The sequence below is a fragment of the Artemia franciscana genome, chromosome 14 (assembly GCF_032884065.1).
Source record: "Artemia franciscana chromosome 14, ASM3288406v1, whole genome shotgun sequence".
Taxonomy (NCBI): Eukaryota; Metazoa; Arthropoda; class Branchiopoda; order Anostraca; family Artemiidae; genus Artemia; species Artemia franciscana.
This window is the reverse complement of record NC_088876.1, coordinates 33544934-33559986: the sequence shown is the minus strand read 5'-3', so window position 1 is coordinate 33559986 and position 15053 is coordinate 33544934. Positions and strand designations below refer to the sequence as shown.

Here is a 15053-nt window from a genome sequence, read left to right as displayed (position 1 = left end):
GGTACTCTTATATAAGACTGAGTTTTATGTGCACTAGAAGCTGATTCCTGTAGAGTATGAATAACATTGATCTCCTCAGATGCTTTTAACAGCTTTACATGGCATTCTTGTCATACCGTACACATAATTATAAAGCTCTGGTTATCCCCAATGCATCTGAATCATTCTAGTAGAGAACCATTATTTATTGACAATAAAATGTATCCTTACTTTTGATGCCTCGTAGTAAAACATACCCATCACATCCTTTCACTATTTAGCTATGCTCTGATTTCAGCCCGGCAAACCTACCTTGTATCTTAAATATAACTAAAACTTAAATTTAACTAAACTAGAAGCCAAAAATGTTCAGTAAGAGTACTGCTTACACATTCTTTCAAACTTTGATGTTGGCAAAATGGTCAGCTTGTTCTTCCACGTCACTGCATCTATTGAATATTTCATTACCAAGAGCGTTGAAGAACATTCCAGATTCGGAACAATTTTGAGATTTGTGCAAAACCATTTCAGATAATTAATAACTCTTCTGTAGATGCAATGCTGGATAATTTTCGAAAAACCAGAGAGAATACAGATAAGGTTGTAGTTCGAAGGTTGCTTGGGATCGTCACCTTTGGGGATGGGTATAGCATCCTCAAAGGTAACCTCTTTCAAAGGTTTTGAAGATGATGCTTCAACGTTGACACCACTCAAGGAATGTGTCAGTCTTATGTATTCTGAGTCACCCCCTGAACTATTTTCAATGCTGAGGTATGTGAATTGCAAGTGTAAGATCTATCAAGTCACGTTCCATTGACTTACAAAACCTGTTTTTGCGGGATTATAAAGATCTCTTGGAGAGGCCAACTAGTAGAAGTGCATCTTCTCTTCAGACCGAAATTAATATTACTTCCTTTAATTAAAATGATGAGACACGCTTTAGTGCAATCCTTCGGAACAATCGACCACGATTTGTTAAACGATGATATAGTATAATTTAGGCAAATATTTTATTAAAAAAAATCTGTCTATAACTCCATGAATGGGAATAGAAAAAGATTACTGATATTAATTCAATACCAGCTGACATAGCCTATTTAAAAAGCAACAAGTCAGTGGCACTAGCGGAAACTTCCTTGTTCACAGAAATCCAAGTATTTCACTCGGTAAGCGTCAAATTTAAACAACGGGAACGTGTAAAATTTTTGAACAAGAAAATTCCCTGAAAATCTACTTCAATGAAAAGTGGACTCACTGTAATTCCCTTTTATTTGAAGAAACATTATACTTTATTCTTGAAGTTTTTTTCTTTGATACTAAATAATTATCAATTTCAATTTAATAAATGCTGATGTTGCTCAGCTTTAAAGATGATGTAACCTGTAGGCCCTAAGGCAAATTTGTGTTTTACACACAGTATTATCATTAAGAACCTTCCACTCTAATACATGGGTTATATGTCCATGGGTCTTCAATTCCTCTTATTTAGGTGGGCCTAAGTTTTTGTTAGCCTGGAGTTAGGCTAGGGCTTGGCTATTTTAAATTTAGTCCAAGCTTACTTAGCCTGTATGGTAAAACTGGAAAGCTCTTCATTTTTGTTAATTTACCAGGAATAAAATGAATAGGCCTACATAACTTGCCTCTGTTTTGCATTCTCCAACTAGCATAATACAGTCACTGGCCAGTATCTAGGCCTTCTCCTAGACAAATATTTTCATCAACACATGTTTTTTGTAGATTAAATTGTTTTTTTTTTGGTTAATTTTAGCAGTTTATATTACTGACTTAGGCTACAAATAAAGTGAATATACTGCTTTATGCCTTTCTTATCTTCTTTACTAGGCTAATATAATAATTTTTTCTATTGCAAAATCAAATTTAAGTTCTTTTTGACTAAATTTAATTATAAATAATTTTGACAGTGAGAAAACATGGTATTATTTTGTCAAAAATGACTAAAAATGTATAATTAAATTGGAAATTTGGCATCAAGGAAGAAGAAAACAGCATAAACAGCAAAATAAAATTTATTTATCCAACTCAATTGTAGAAAATCCATGCTTGTGGATTATATAGCATTAAAAAAAACATATTTATAAAGAAACAGTAAGTTTGAGACCTATGTTTTAAGCCTTTTTTATACCCTATAGTTTGGTCATTTCCAAGACCTCAAAAAGTGCTTAAATTTGAATTAATTGTAGAAGTGCTTATTATATTCATAAAGAACATTTAAAAAGGCATTGAGGGTTATGTTCACTTTATTTGGTAGGCTAATTCAATAACATAAACTGCAAAAATTTACCCTACTTTTTCTGGTGGGGGGGGGATCTCTCCTTTTGTACATAATTTAGCTAGTCTAGAAAGAAAGTGAATGCATCACTTGATGCAATTTCTTATTCTTTTTCCAAATATAATATCCTAGTTGCTTCAAGAGGAAGTTCCTTTTTAAGTCCTTAATGGGGCCCTAAAAGCTAACTTTTTATTTATATTTATAATTTTTAAACTATTATGTAATGTTAAAAAAAACTAGTTAACAACCTAAAATTCTTGCCAATTAGGCTACTTTAAATGTATGATGTACTTCAAAGTAAGATATTCCAAAAGTATTGATTTAATCTAAATGCATACATTTCAATTGCATTCAGTTGAAAAAATTAACTTTTTATTTATATTTATGATTTTTGAAATATTGTGTAAAGTTAAAAAAAGGAAGTTAAAAACTTAAAATTCTTGCAAAGGAGGCTACTTTAAATGTATGACATACTTCAAAGTAATATATTCCATAAGCATTGATTCAATCTAAATATACACACTTCAATTGCATTCAATTTAAAATGTTAACTTTTTATTTATATTTATGATTTTTAAACTATTATGGAAAGTTAAAAAAAAACTAGTTAAAAACTTAAAATTCTTGCAAAGTAGGCTACTTTAAATGTATGATGTACTTCAAAGTAACATATTCCAAAAGTATTGATTCAATCCAAGTACAAACATTTCAATAAGAATTCAATTTTAATTTCAGTCTATTTAATTAGAATTGGAAGTTACAAAAATTATTCTGAAATTCTAACATCTATCTGGCACCTGTATTTAAAGGTGCATTTTCTGTGCAATTTTTATTGGTGCACTGTAACAATAACAAATCAATTAAATAAAAAAAAAAAAAAAAAAAAAAAAAAAACAAAAAAAAAAAAAAACAAAAAAAAAAACCTACTTTTTTCTGGTGGGAGATCTCTCCTTTTTTATGTAATTTAGCTAGCATAGAAAGAAAGTGAATGCATCACTTGATGCCTTTTCTTATTCTTTTTCCAAATATAATATCCTAGTTGCTTCCAGAGGAAGTTCCTTTTTAAGTCCTTAATGGGGCCCTAAAAGCTAACTTTTTATTTATATTTATAATTTTTAAACTATTATGTAATGTTAAAAAAACTAGTCAAAAACATTAAATTCTTGCCAAGTAGGCTACTTTAAATGTATGATGTACTTCAAAGTAAGATATTGCAAAAGCATTGATTCAATCTAAATGTATACATTTCGATTGCATTCAATTGAAAAAATTAAATTTATATTTATGAATTTTAAACTATTATGCAAAGTTAAAAAAACTAGTTAAAAACTTAAAATTCTTGCAAAGTAGGCTACTTTAAATGTATAATGTACTTCAAAGTAACATATTCCAAAAGCAGTGATGCAATCCAAGTACATACATTTCAATAAAAATTTAATTTTAATTCCAGACTATTTAATTAGCATTTGAATTTATAAAAATTATTCTGAAATTCTAACGTCTATCTGGCACCTGTGTTTAAAGGTGCATTTTCTGTGCAATAAATATTGGTGCACTGTAGCAATAGCAAATCAATTCAATTAAAAAACAAAAAACAGTGGCCTTTATTCTGCAAAAATGATTGAAAAGAAGCTAAATTAAATAATATTTCAATTGAGAGAACCTTAAAGCTATAATTTAAAAAAATGACTAGACTAAATGAAAAAAAAATAGGAAACAATGAATAGTATATTTTAACCACTTTTTAACCATTTCTAGTGATGACCACTTTTTTATGTGGTGACAATAATTTGTTACCTTTTTGGGTCCCTCTGAAGGATCAAAGTGGAATTTTCCCTGGAAGCAATTATCATTTTTCAAAAGAGCATCGAAATCAAGTGATGTATTCCCTTTCTTCCTGGCTAAATTATATAAAAAAAAGAAAATTTGCTGCTTTCTTTTATCTTGGCTATTCAGTTGGGTTCAATTGGTTCTTCTACCAAATGACCCTGACTATTGAGAACCTTTTATTATCTTTGTCTTATAAAAGTGAAACCTTGAAAATGGGTCTTCTGTTCAAATTGGGCATTAGAAAAGTGTTTTGTGCCTAATACCTTTGTTTAATCCTTATTGGTAAAGTTTTATAGATCTTATGATTTAAAGTTCTAATGAAACAACAAGAATTGTATTTTCAAAACTTAGGGCAACAAAAAAGATATAGAAAATTCAAAATTAAGGTGAAATGCTTTTAATTAAAATTTCAACATATATAAACTGTCCTGTATGCAATCTTCTAAACCCAGGAAATTTAAAAGGGTAAAGTAGACACAATAGTTTAGCAATATCCTTCTAGACTATTTTAGGCTCTGGACTCATTCCCAAAATTTTTATTCATGTAACTTAACTACTTTTCAAGGTCACAGGGAGGGGAAGCCTTGGCCTGCTTTGCCCCTCCCCCAACCCTAGATTTCAAAATACCTTTTTGGAAAAATTTCATCAAACAGTGTCTTTTTTGGTACAGTATTTTCAATGAAAAAAGAACACCAGACTTGCCCCCCCCCTAATATTGAAAACATATTCCCCTCCCTCTTTCTTTGCCAAGTGAATTGTGTGATCTTTAATGAGGATTTTTATTCTTTGCAATGAAGTCAGTGACAATTAAAATCTTTCTAGACTATTTTAGGCTCTGGACTCATTCCTGAAATTTCTATTCATGTAACTTAACTACTTTTCAAGATCACAGGGAGGGGAAGCCTTGGCCTGCTTTGCCCCTCCCCCAACCCTAGATTGCAAAATACCTTTTTGGAAAAATTTCATCAAACAATGCCTTTTTTGGTACATTCTTTTCAATGAAAAAAGAACAACAGACTTCCCCCCCTAATATTGAAAACATATTCCCCTCCCCCTTTGTTTGCCAAGTAAATTGTGTGATCTTTAAAGAGGATTATAATCCTTGCAATGAAGTCAGTGACAATTAAAACTTAATCTATCAACCTGTTTCCCTCTTCACCCAGGGGTATAATTTGCTGTGGAGCAGGGGGAGTAAATAACCCCCTCCCCCAACCAAATATTTAAGAGACTGGATCCAGGGAACAGGTGTTTGACCCACCCCCAAAATGTTTGTCTGACTTATCAAAACATAATGGAAATATACATAATTTTTTTTATGTTTCTTTTAGTTTTTTTTACCATCCTCCCCCTTGGAAAAATTCTGCATATACTCTTGACTTTACATAATAGATTATAGGGGCATAATAGTCCATCCCCTCTAAGCGTTTTCCAAGATTTTCCCTCCCTGTAATGCAGCCAGACATAGCCCTACTGGGATAAATCACCTAAAACTATGAAAGAAATTAGCCTTCAAGTGTGAGCAGAGCTCATGGAGTTGGTTGTGTAGCCTAACCTAACCCTTGGATTGTGCAAGGTTTTCATGACATATAATTGCTACAAAAAATTACATAACATGTTACTGTATCCTTCAGTGATGAAATGAATGATGATTGTTATTTGAAGACCAGTTATTTGTAAACCCAGGGCTCTGGAAGAAAGAATGAGCTACAATGAAACTACTTCAAATCCAGTGATTTAAATGTTGAATAAATATGGTATACATGGATTTACACCAGGTTTCTATGGAAGGGTAAAAAAAAGGAAAAGAATATGGTATTAGACTTTACAGTCCTTGCTGGTGGGGCTGATCTTTGTTTCTTGGCCCTTCAGCCAGGGAGCTGGGGGCCAACTATCCTGTGCTTTCACACATCCTTCTTGTTCATATTCCTTGGATTTCTTCAGGTACCCATTTAGAGCTGGGTTGACTCTGGCTGAGCTTCAGAGTCACACCACTGACCCCCATCCGAAGCCAAATAATTGGGTATACTAGGATTTGAACCCTTGCTTTCTCAGACAAAGAATCCTAAATCCATTGCACCAATTAACTCGGCTAGGACAGTCTAGGGAATGGGGGGGGGGTAGATTTGAATAGCTCATTTTCTTTTAAATTATGGAGTAAATGGAGAAATTTAGAGCTGGGTAAACCAAATAATTGGGAATGCTCGGATTCCTTTCCCTGGCCTTCTTGGACAAAGGATCCTAAATCCAGCACACTAATCCACTCAGCTAGGGTGGCCTAGGGAAGGGGGGGATGGACTTGAATAGGTCATACTTTTTAGAATTATGGAGAAAATGGAAGGCACCCTAAGATATTTTAGAGGCCGGAAATGAAGCTCACCTCCAAATAATGTGTATTCCTGCATTTCCTGGAACTTTAGGTTATTTGGTAATATAGATTTGCTCAGGAGTAAGGACTTAGGAGTCGGACTTCTCTTTACTTCTCTATAAATTTTTGCTATTCACATGAGAAAATGGAAAGCTGGACAGTTTTTTAAGCAATTATTTACTTTTTTGTGCATAATATATTTTTGACTATCTATCTGGGGTTGAACTAAAAGCACCTTTTTGGGGATTAGTGTTCTGGCCTTAGTATTTAGTGTTTTTAGATTAGTGTTGTTTTGGTTGTCAATCGGGTTCCAATTGAAAAGCATGTTGTCTCTGAATGATGGGGGGGGGGATCATAAGGAATGATATGAAGGCAAATGAAATTTCATGAAAAGTGATAAAGAGTGAAGCTTTGAATATATTGGGTTAGAGAAGTGTGCACATCTATGTTGGCGTCAGGTGGCTTGATACCGGATCAAGTTGTTATTACTAGTTGTAATGTTTTTAAGCTTACAGTACCATTTATTCACTTGAACAAAAATCTAGTCCTCATGCTAAAATGGGAATTTGACAAAAATACTCAGGATAAACAGTTTGTGCTACAATATTCTACCCCAAAAACTAGAATTCTTTAGTACTTTTGAATTCTACAGTAAAAATTATAAAGTTGTTGTCAATAAAACACTAAGCCAATTAATTTATGAATGAGTTGTTGATATTAGATGTGTTTCTCATTAATTATGAATTATTTTATATTATTTAGACAAATTAACTTGATTGTCTCTAAACCAGGGGAAGCCACAGCCGCCCCCTCCCAAATAAAAATCCTCCATGCATGCTTGAATTGCCTAACCATAGTAGAGTACCTAAATTATTTTGCTAAAGAACACAAAAAGTGACATAAGTTTCTAAAAAGGCATATATCCAAGGTCTTAGCCAGGATTTTGCTCAGGGTAGGAGGGGTAATTTTTTTTTAAGCACATTAAAGTTTTGTTTAGTGAAATATCACCCTTCTAATTGTATGAATAGGTGCACCTTCCCTCAACATGCTTCTTAATTTTCATGAGTGAGGTTAGAAACACTTTTTGATGATCAGTTTCAAAAGTAATGTGTAGAAGATTATTTGACACAACCTAACTCAATCTTCAATTTCAGAGAACTTCAACAGTGCTGTTTCATGTTCAGAAAGGTTATAATTTACAATTTATCCAAAGAGCAAGACAGATTCATTTGTCACACCAACAGTATGCTGCTGCTCCTATAAATACTGGAATTTTGTTTGTACCACAGCAAGAGGTAGGCTTTCTTCCTAAGTTTTGAGTTTCATTTTCTATCTCACAGATTTGGGTTTATAATTATGCAAAAGAAAAAAAACAAATTTTTTAGGTAAATATTCTAATGGATTTAACAGCCTAAATCTTGGATTTTAACAATGTAAACAAAATAAAGAGGTATCAGCCAGACTCTTGTGTTTGTCTGACTTATTCTAGGGCTAAAATAGAAGGAAAAATGGTACTGGCTCTTTCTCGATTGGAATTGAATTGGAGAAATGGCAACCTTTCATGCAAGGCTGTTCCTAGAGTTTGCTGTGTCCAGAAAAAAACTAACGTTCCCCTAAAAAAATTGTATTGGAAATAACAAATGACTTATAAAGAAGATAAGTCTTGTTTTTGGCAATGTCAAGCCACGTTGTGTGGCTTGTTCTCCCCCTCCTGTCACTGCCCCTCTCTTCTGTCACTCCCTATCCCTTCTAAATACCTTTCTTGTTTGTAAGTATTTATGCATGAATGGGACTTCGAAATCCATAACAGTCAGGAAGAGCAAGCAAATTAAAAAAAAAAGGCTGAAAATGTTAACTATATTCTCTCTCTCTCTCTCTCTCTCTCTCTCTCTCTCTCTCTCTCTCTTTATCCCTTTTTCCCTCCGTTCCTCTCTTTTGCATGGAATACTAACCAGTTATTGAGCTGTTTGATTGGAGTCAGAAGATTTTTCTTGGCAGAGGGTTTGGTAAAAAAAATAAAATTGCTTTCTGGGGGTAGGTCCTTTGAATAAACATGGAGGGGATTTCTTTCTCCTATACTCATTTTTATGTTCATATGTCTCTAATAATCCATTCTTTGGTTAAACACTATTGTCAATTTTCACTAACTAAACGAGTTTCTTTGATAGTTTTTTTAGTCATTTTCTTAAATATTTTTTTAATAGTAATTAAAATATATCTAGTATAGTAATAATTAATATTATATTAATTTTATATAATAATTGTAACTAAAAATTAACATTGTCTATTTAGTATTATATTCAGTATTGGACTTGACCCTGCATCCTTTGGTAGTATAGGAAATCCATTAGCGCACCTCAATAAGGTGAAGGGGTGAAAACATAGCTTAGCTTCATGTTTAACAAGGTGATGGTTAACGCGCTGCAGAATAACCTTGAGCTGTGTCACCCCTAGAAGAAATTATAGCCTAGTAAACGACGCAGCATTTGCACTGGATTCTGATTACTGCATAATTCTTCTGGTTTTGGATTGTTTTGATGGATGTTTTCAGGATGGAAAACCTTTTCCTAGCTAATTTATCTACTACGGGCTGCTACCCGTAGTAGCATGATATTTTTAGGTATGAATATATAATGATTTCGAGGTAATAGGCTTGAGATTGTGTGTGCCGGATTTCGACTCTTGTTGATAGAAGATCATCGCCAAGTACTGAAAACCATGCTGTGACTAAGATGGGCCCAACATTACTCAAAGCCTCCATTTAACTGGAGGTCTCTGGGGCTTCTTGCTGTCCGGTTCTAAGCCAGCTTAAGGACTTCTTTGTAGACTTGAGAAGATGTGTTTGTTTCCAGCCAAAATAACTTCAATGATTTAAAGAATATGAAAATTGCAACTTGGAATCCTACAACGTTAAAAATGAATATCGTATCGACATTTTGGTTGACAAATTCAGCTTCGTACTGGACTTGTTAGGAGTTGTATGAAACGTATATTCAAGGTGTAGAAAACAGGCTGGTAAATCTTGCTTAGGTTGGAATTGTATTAATAATTGAATGCTAGTTGCTCATATTATGATGAAAAAGTGTAGGGTATCAGTCATAGTTGTATGTGATCTTGTAGAACATACCGATGGAGATAGTAACTGAGATGTATTTTACTTATAGCTAAAGGAACAAATAGACAGGGTCCCAGTTAGAAATATACCTCTGCTTGATGCCCCTCAAGTTCTGATTTCTCGAATTTTGGAAAGTTTAAAGGGTAGTGTGTCATTATCAAGGGATTCTCGGTCTTGATGACTGCCCTAGAATCCCAGCTGTCTCTTGCAATGTTGCTTCTTTCAAAACGTGTCACTTCAAAACTGGATCTTTTTCGAACTATCGAAATTTTATATGACATCACAATCGCCTATCCTGCAGTGGTAAAACTGATGCAGGTAATTGCTACTTTGTCTGTGACCACTGTCAGTACTGAATGATTCTTGGCACTAGGGCGTGCATTGGTGCTTGGCATTGACTCAGTGACTTACTGATGTACCGACTCAGTAGCCTCATGATCATGGCCGTCGAAAAAGAGGAGGCTAAGAAACTGGATTTGGATAGATTAGTTGACAATTTCTCCAAGCACTCGCCGCTCGCCGCTACCCACTGTTTTAATAATGTTTGCCCAACGTTGTTTTTTTTCTATCTTCATTTGAAAAAAAAGGAAAAACATCCTTGCCCCTTTCCCCTACATTTTCTTGAATTGGTGCCACTGGATAGATCCATATAAATGATGGTTAGGTTTATCTGCGTCTTGTTGGAAGAGAAGATGAATTCTTCTATTTTCATAGTTGGCATTGGTCTCTCTCTGTGCAATAAAGAATTAAATGACTGACAATTGCAAATTGTTACTTCTGTCGGGTTATATTTTTATACTAAATAGATTACTGTCATGGAATTCTATTTTCCTCTTTAATTCTACAACTTCAGATGAGAATAACATCAGAATTTCTTAACAATTAAAAAAAGTACACCTTTTTACATGACAGGTAAAAATATCCTTCTTCAAGAAATAGTATTCATTGTTTACTTGAATTGAAATGTAAAGCCGGATTATACCTTATTGATCCCTTGACATTATTGTTTGAACTATGGAACTTTTCTTTTAATGTTGGCTTCTTTTAAGGTGTTCTTTAGCCTTGTGGGCTACAAAATGCAATTATTTTAATTATAATGTGGTCTTTTTATAATGTGATTTTTTACTTATTGTATGATTAAGGTGGTATGGGTGTATGGTAATGGTCGGTGGTAAGGGTGGTAATGGTAAGGCTGGTTATGGTATATGGGATGGATATTGTACAGTTGCACAACAAAATGTTCTTCTTTGACAAAAGATTTTCAGACATTCCTACTTGTTAGAGCATCCTACTTGTTAAACCTACCTGTTAGAGTTGTTAGAGTTGTTTTAGAGTCATTACATTCTAAAAGAAGTATTTATTGTTCAATTTTTCCAATGATTTTTTTTTTTATTTCAAAGTACGTGAAATAGGAATTTATCTTCCTCCATCATTTTGTTTGTTTTATTTTCAAAATCAAACTAAAATTTTTAAGTTTTATATTGTTATGAGATTACCTGTCGCAAGTTGCTATAATCTCAAAATATAGGAAATTAAAGAAAAATCCACCCGACTGTAAATTCTTCCTTTGTCGAAAATTCCCCTGTGCAGGAAACTCGCCCTTTGTGAAAAATTTTCCCACAAAAACTTCGCCTCCGCAGAAATTCTCCCCCCTCCCCCTGCGCATTAGTAATGGTCAAATTTTTAAAATATTAAAAGTACTTGAAAAATTTCTCCTGAAAAATCCCCTTACGACATTTATCTCCCTGGAAAAGTCCCCCCTGTGAAAACTCGGGGATACCTTCCACTATCCGTGGAAAATCCCCTCCCCCCAAGGAAAATAACCCCAGCGTATTAAAAACTATCTTATTTTTCAATTTAAAAGTATTTGAAAAATTAAATTAGGATAATCAACTTCCGCTTTACCACTTAAGTGCCATCTATTCCGAGTATTTGTGTTCAGAGACAGAGATCTCTAGTTTAGTTTCAGTCAGAGTGAAAAGTATTCGAAATATTAAGAGGGCCTTGAGAGAAAATTAATGTACTAAGCCTTCGCAAGAGTTTACTCAATAAATTTTTAAAGTTTCTTGGTGATCGGATGAATAGTGTTAATGCTTACAGGAATCACAGATAGACATTTGATTTTATTTATGTATATTATTTAATAATTTGATCTTGACTTGTAATTCTGTACAGTTTTATAGTTAAAAACTTACTCACGCCAAACATTATAAATAATGAGTTTGTTTTAATTACAGGCATGGGTAGTGGAAAGAATGGGTAAATTCAACCAAATCCTGGACCCTGGGCTAAATTTTTTAATCCCTTTTATTGACAAAATTAAGTATGTCCAGTCTCTGAAGGAAATACCTATTGCCATACCTCACCAATCTGCCATCTCAGCTGGTAAGTAGGTACATAGTTTTTTTTGTTTAATAATATTTCTCTTGATGCCAGGTATGAGCGTATCCCCCCCTACAAAAATATTCCTCCCCAAACAAAAATTCTGGATATGACCTTGGAGGCATGCCTCTTAGAACTCAGGACCTGTTATACCACAAGCGAACAATTTAGCTTGGTTTTCACCCTAGAATTCTGTCTGTTTAAGTTACCTTGAAGGGAATACACAGACAGGTTGTCAAAGATAACCTCCCTTTGTCCAGGGGTGCCAATTCACGATTTTGAAGTAAAGAAAGGATTTTTTTCATTTTTTAAATGAAGATACTTTTCTTTAATCTAGAGGGGGGGAGGCAATTATACCTCCTTTCCCAACTGGTGCCCCTGTCTTCGAGAGACTGTTACAAGTAGGGAGGTAGTTTCTTCCAGAGCGTTTTTTTTTTTTTTTAAGTAATGAAATGGGAATGCCTACATGTGTAGGTAAACAGATAGCACGGTATTTAACCGATGTTGTTAAAATTCTATTTAATTTAAATATTCGTTTTAATTTAATTAATTAATTCATTAAAATTAAGTAATTCATTGAAGTTAGTTAAAATAGAAAAATAAAGTAATTAAATGTCATATATTTAATTAAGTTACAATGTATAAAAATGAAATAATAAAAAAAATTAAGTAAATAAGTAAAAAAAAAATAATTTATTGCTTTAATATTCTACGTTTCTTGGTGTATCAATTACATGGGACCTTAAATTTTGACTGCGTTTTTTTCTTTTTGTTTTTGTTATATTGTATATATATTGTATTATTGTTATATTGGATATATTGTATTGCCAAGCGGACCATGGAGACTGTATAATAGATTTCTAATATTATCTCTCTGATGGGCGATATTTGATGATATATATTTATCTACCAGTCATGTTTGTTTATTTTTATTTATTTACATGCTTTATAAGTTCTGTCATTTAATGTCGTCTTTTACAAGTATTTTAGGAATAATAAAAGCTGTAACAATTTTATGGCAATCAGCATACATGTCTAATACATGGCAATAAAGTGAAAAAGATATAACATCGGTTCTAAAAAATAGTAGCCGCGTGAAGCCAAAATAACTTTTTGCCATAAAATAAATTTTATGGCAATCAACATACATGTTAAATACATGGCAATGAAGTGAAAAAAGATATAACACCGAATTAAAAAAAAAAAACGCGTGAAGCTAAAATACCTTTTTGCCATAAATAAATTTTATGGCAATCAGCATACATGTTAAATAGATGGCAATAAAGTGAAAAAGATATAACACCGGATTTAAAAAAAGGCAGCTACTTGAAGCGAAAATAACTTTTTGCCATAAAATAAATTTTTATGGCAATCAACATACATGTCTAATACATGGCAATAAAGTCAAAAATATATAACATCGGATCTAAAAAAGAGTAGCCGCGTGAAGCCAAAATAACTTTTTGCCATGAAATAAATTTTTATGGCAATCAACTTTGGCAAAATAACTTTTTGCCATAAAATAAATTTTATGGTAATCAACATACATGTTGAATACATGGCAATAAAGTGAAAAAAGATATAACACCGAACTAAAAAAAAAACCGCGTGAAGCTAAAATACCTTTTTGCCATAAAATAAATCTTATATCAGCATACATGTTAAATACATGGCAATAAAGTGGAAAAGATATAACATCGGATTCAAAAAAGTAGCCGGATTTTAAAAGGCAGTATATAAAAGAAAACTTTATTTGGTTATTTGAATAAACTGTGGCCATAAATTTGGGTTTATTTGGGCTTTCAAGGGGGTGCGGGTCCGAGGTCCCGTCCCTCCTCGAGACACCTCCCTCGTGTTGATACATTCTATCCTTTTTTTGTTTTGTTCCGTATCTATACTCCCTTATCACAAACCGCTGCGGTTATTCTTTGGATACATTTTTTTTCTTTATAAAATGAACACTTTTAATTTCTTTAGCAATTAGCTTTTGGCTTCTGGAGCCCTAGATTAAAATACCACTGATTTTCATTTTTATTTAATGCTATTAATTTTGATTAGATCTTTCCTGTTATGCCACCATTCAGTTGCAAGTTGGTACTCTGCATGCATCCCCGAAAAATGCTCCCCCTAAAGTATTTCTAAAAGGGGGGGGGGATCTAAAATATAAAAAAATTAAGGTCATTGTTCTAATGACTTTCAAGGGAAGTTCTTCGAAGAAAGAATTTATCGCCCGATTCCTCCTGAATCCTTGCAGGTAACCCCATCAGTGGAATCCTTGGTTTCTATAAAATGACACCCTATCCAAAAGTATGAGCTTGATGAATTATTTGCGTGATATTGGTATTTAATATTGGTTAGAAAAAAAATAAATTTCATTCATAATCCATTCAAATACTTATAGCTGAATTAAGCTGGAAAAATGTTTTATTTAAACTGAATAATGTTGACATATCTCGTCTAAAATCGTATATTACTAGCTATGTTGCAGATACTGTAATACAATTACTGTAATATATTGTAATATATATGTAGATACTGTAATATATTAGAGTATATAGAGTGTATTTTGTTCAGCCTTTCTTCCCTTGTGAAATTTCTCAAATAAACTACGTATCTGTTACAGCTAGTATTCCATCTCGGGAATAGTTAACTCACGCAGTTGGGGAGGGGGAATTAAATATGAATAGAGTACTTTAACAACTATTTCTATATTATCAAAAATGACGTAATTGGCAATTTTTGTTTTCTCATTTCAGAATTGAGGGGGCGTGACTCATATATAGTTATATATATATATATATATATATATATATATATATATATATATATATATATATATATATATATATATATATATATATATACATATATATATATATATATATATATATATATATATATATATATATATATATATATATATATATATATATATATATATATATATATATATATATATATATATATATATATATATATATATATATATATATATATATATATATATATATATATATATATATTGGAAAGTGTGTTCGAAACTTAATGGATCAAGTTTCGACCGTTGCGAAATAGAGAATTTACTTGTAAAA

General features: G+C 32.5%; 1 protein-coding gene across 1 annotated transcript in view; it reads left to right on the top strand.

The window, feature by feature from the left end:
* The first annotated feature begins 1126 nt into the window (after positions 1-1126).
* LOC136035611 (stomatin-like protein 2, mitochondrial) overlaps positions 1127-15053 on the top strand; it is a 45691-nt gene continuing 31764 nt past the window's right edge. The window contains exons 1-3 of the mRNA XM_065717497.1: positions 1127-1235; positions 7619-7759; positions 11817-11964. Coding sequence (XP_065573569.1) covers positions 1218-1235; positions 7619-7759; positions 11817-11964 — 307 coding nt within the window. The 5' untranslated portion in view covers positions 1127-1217. The remainder of the gene's footprint in view (positions 1236-7618; positions 7760-11816; positions 11965-15053) is intronic.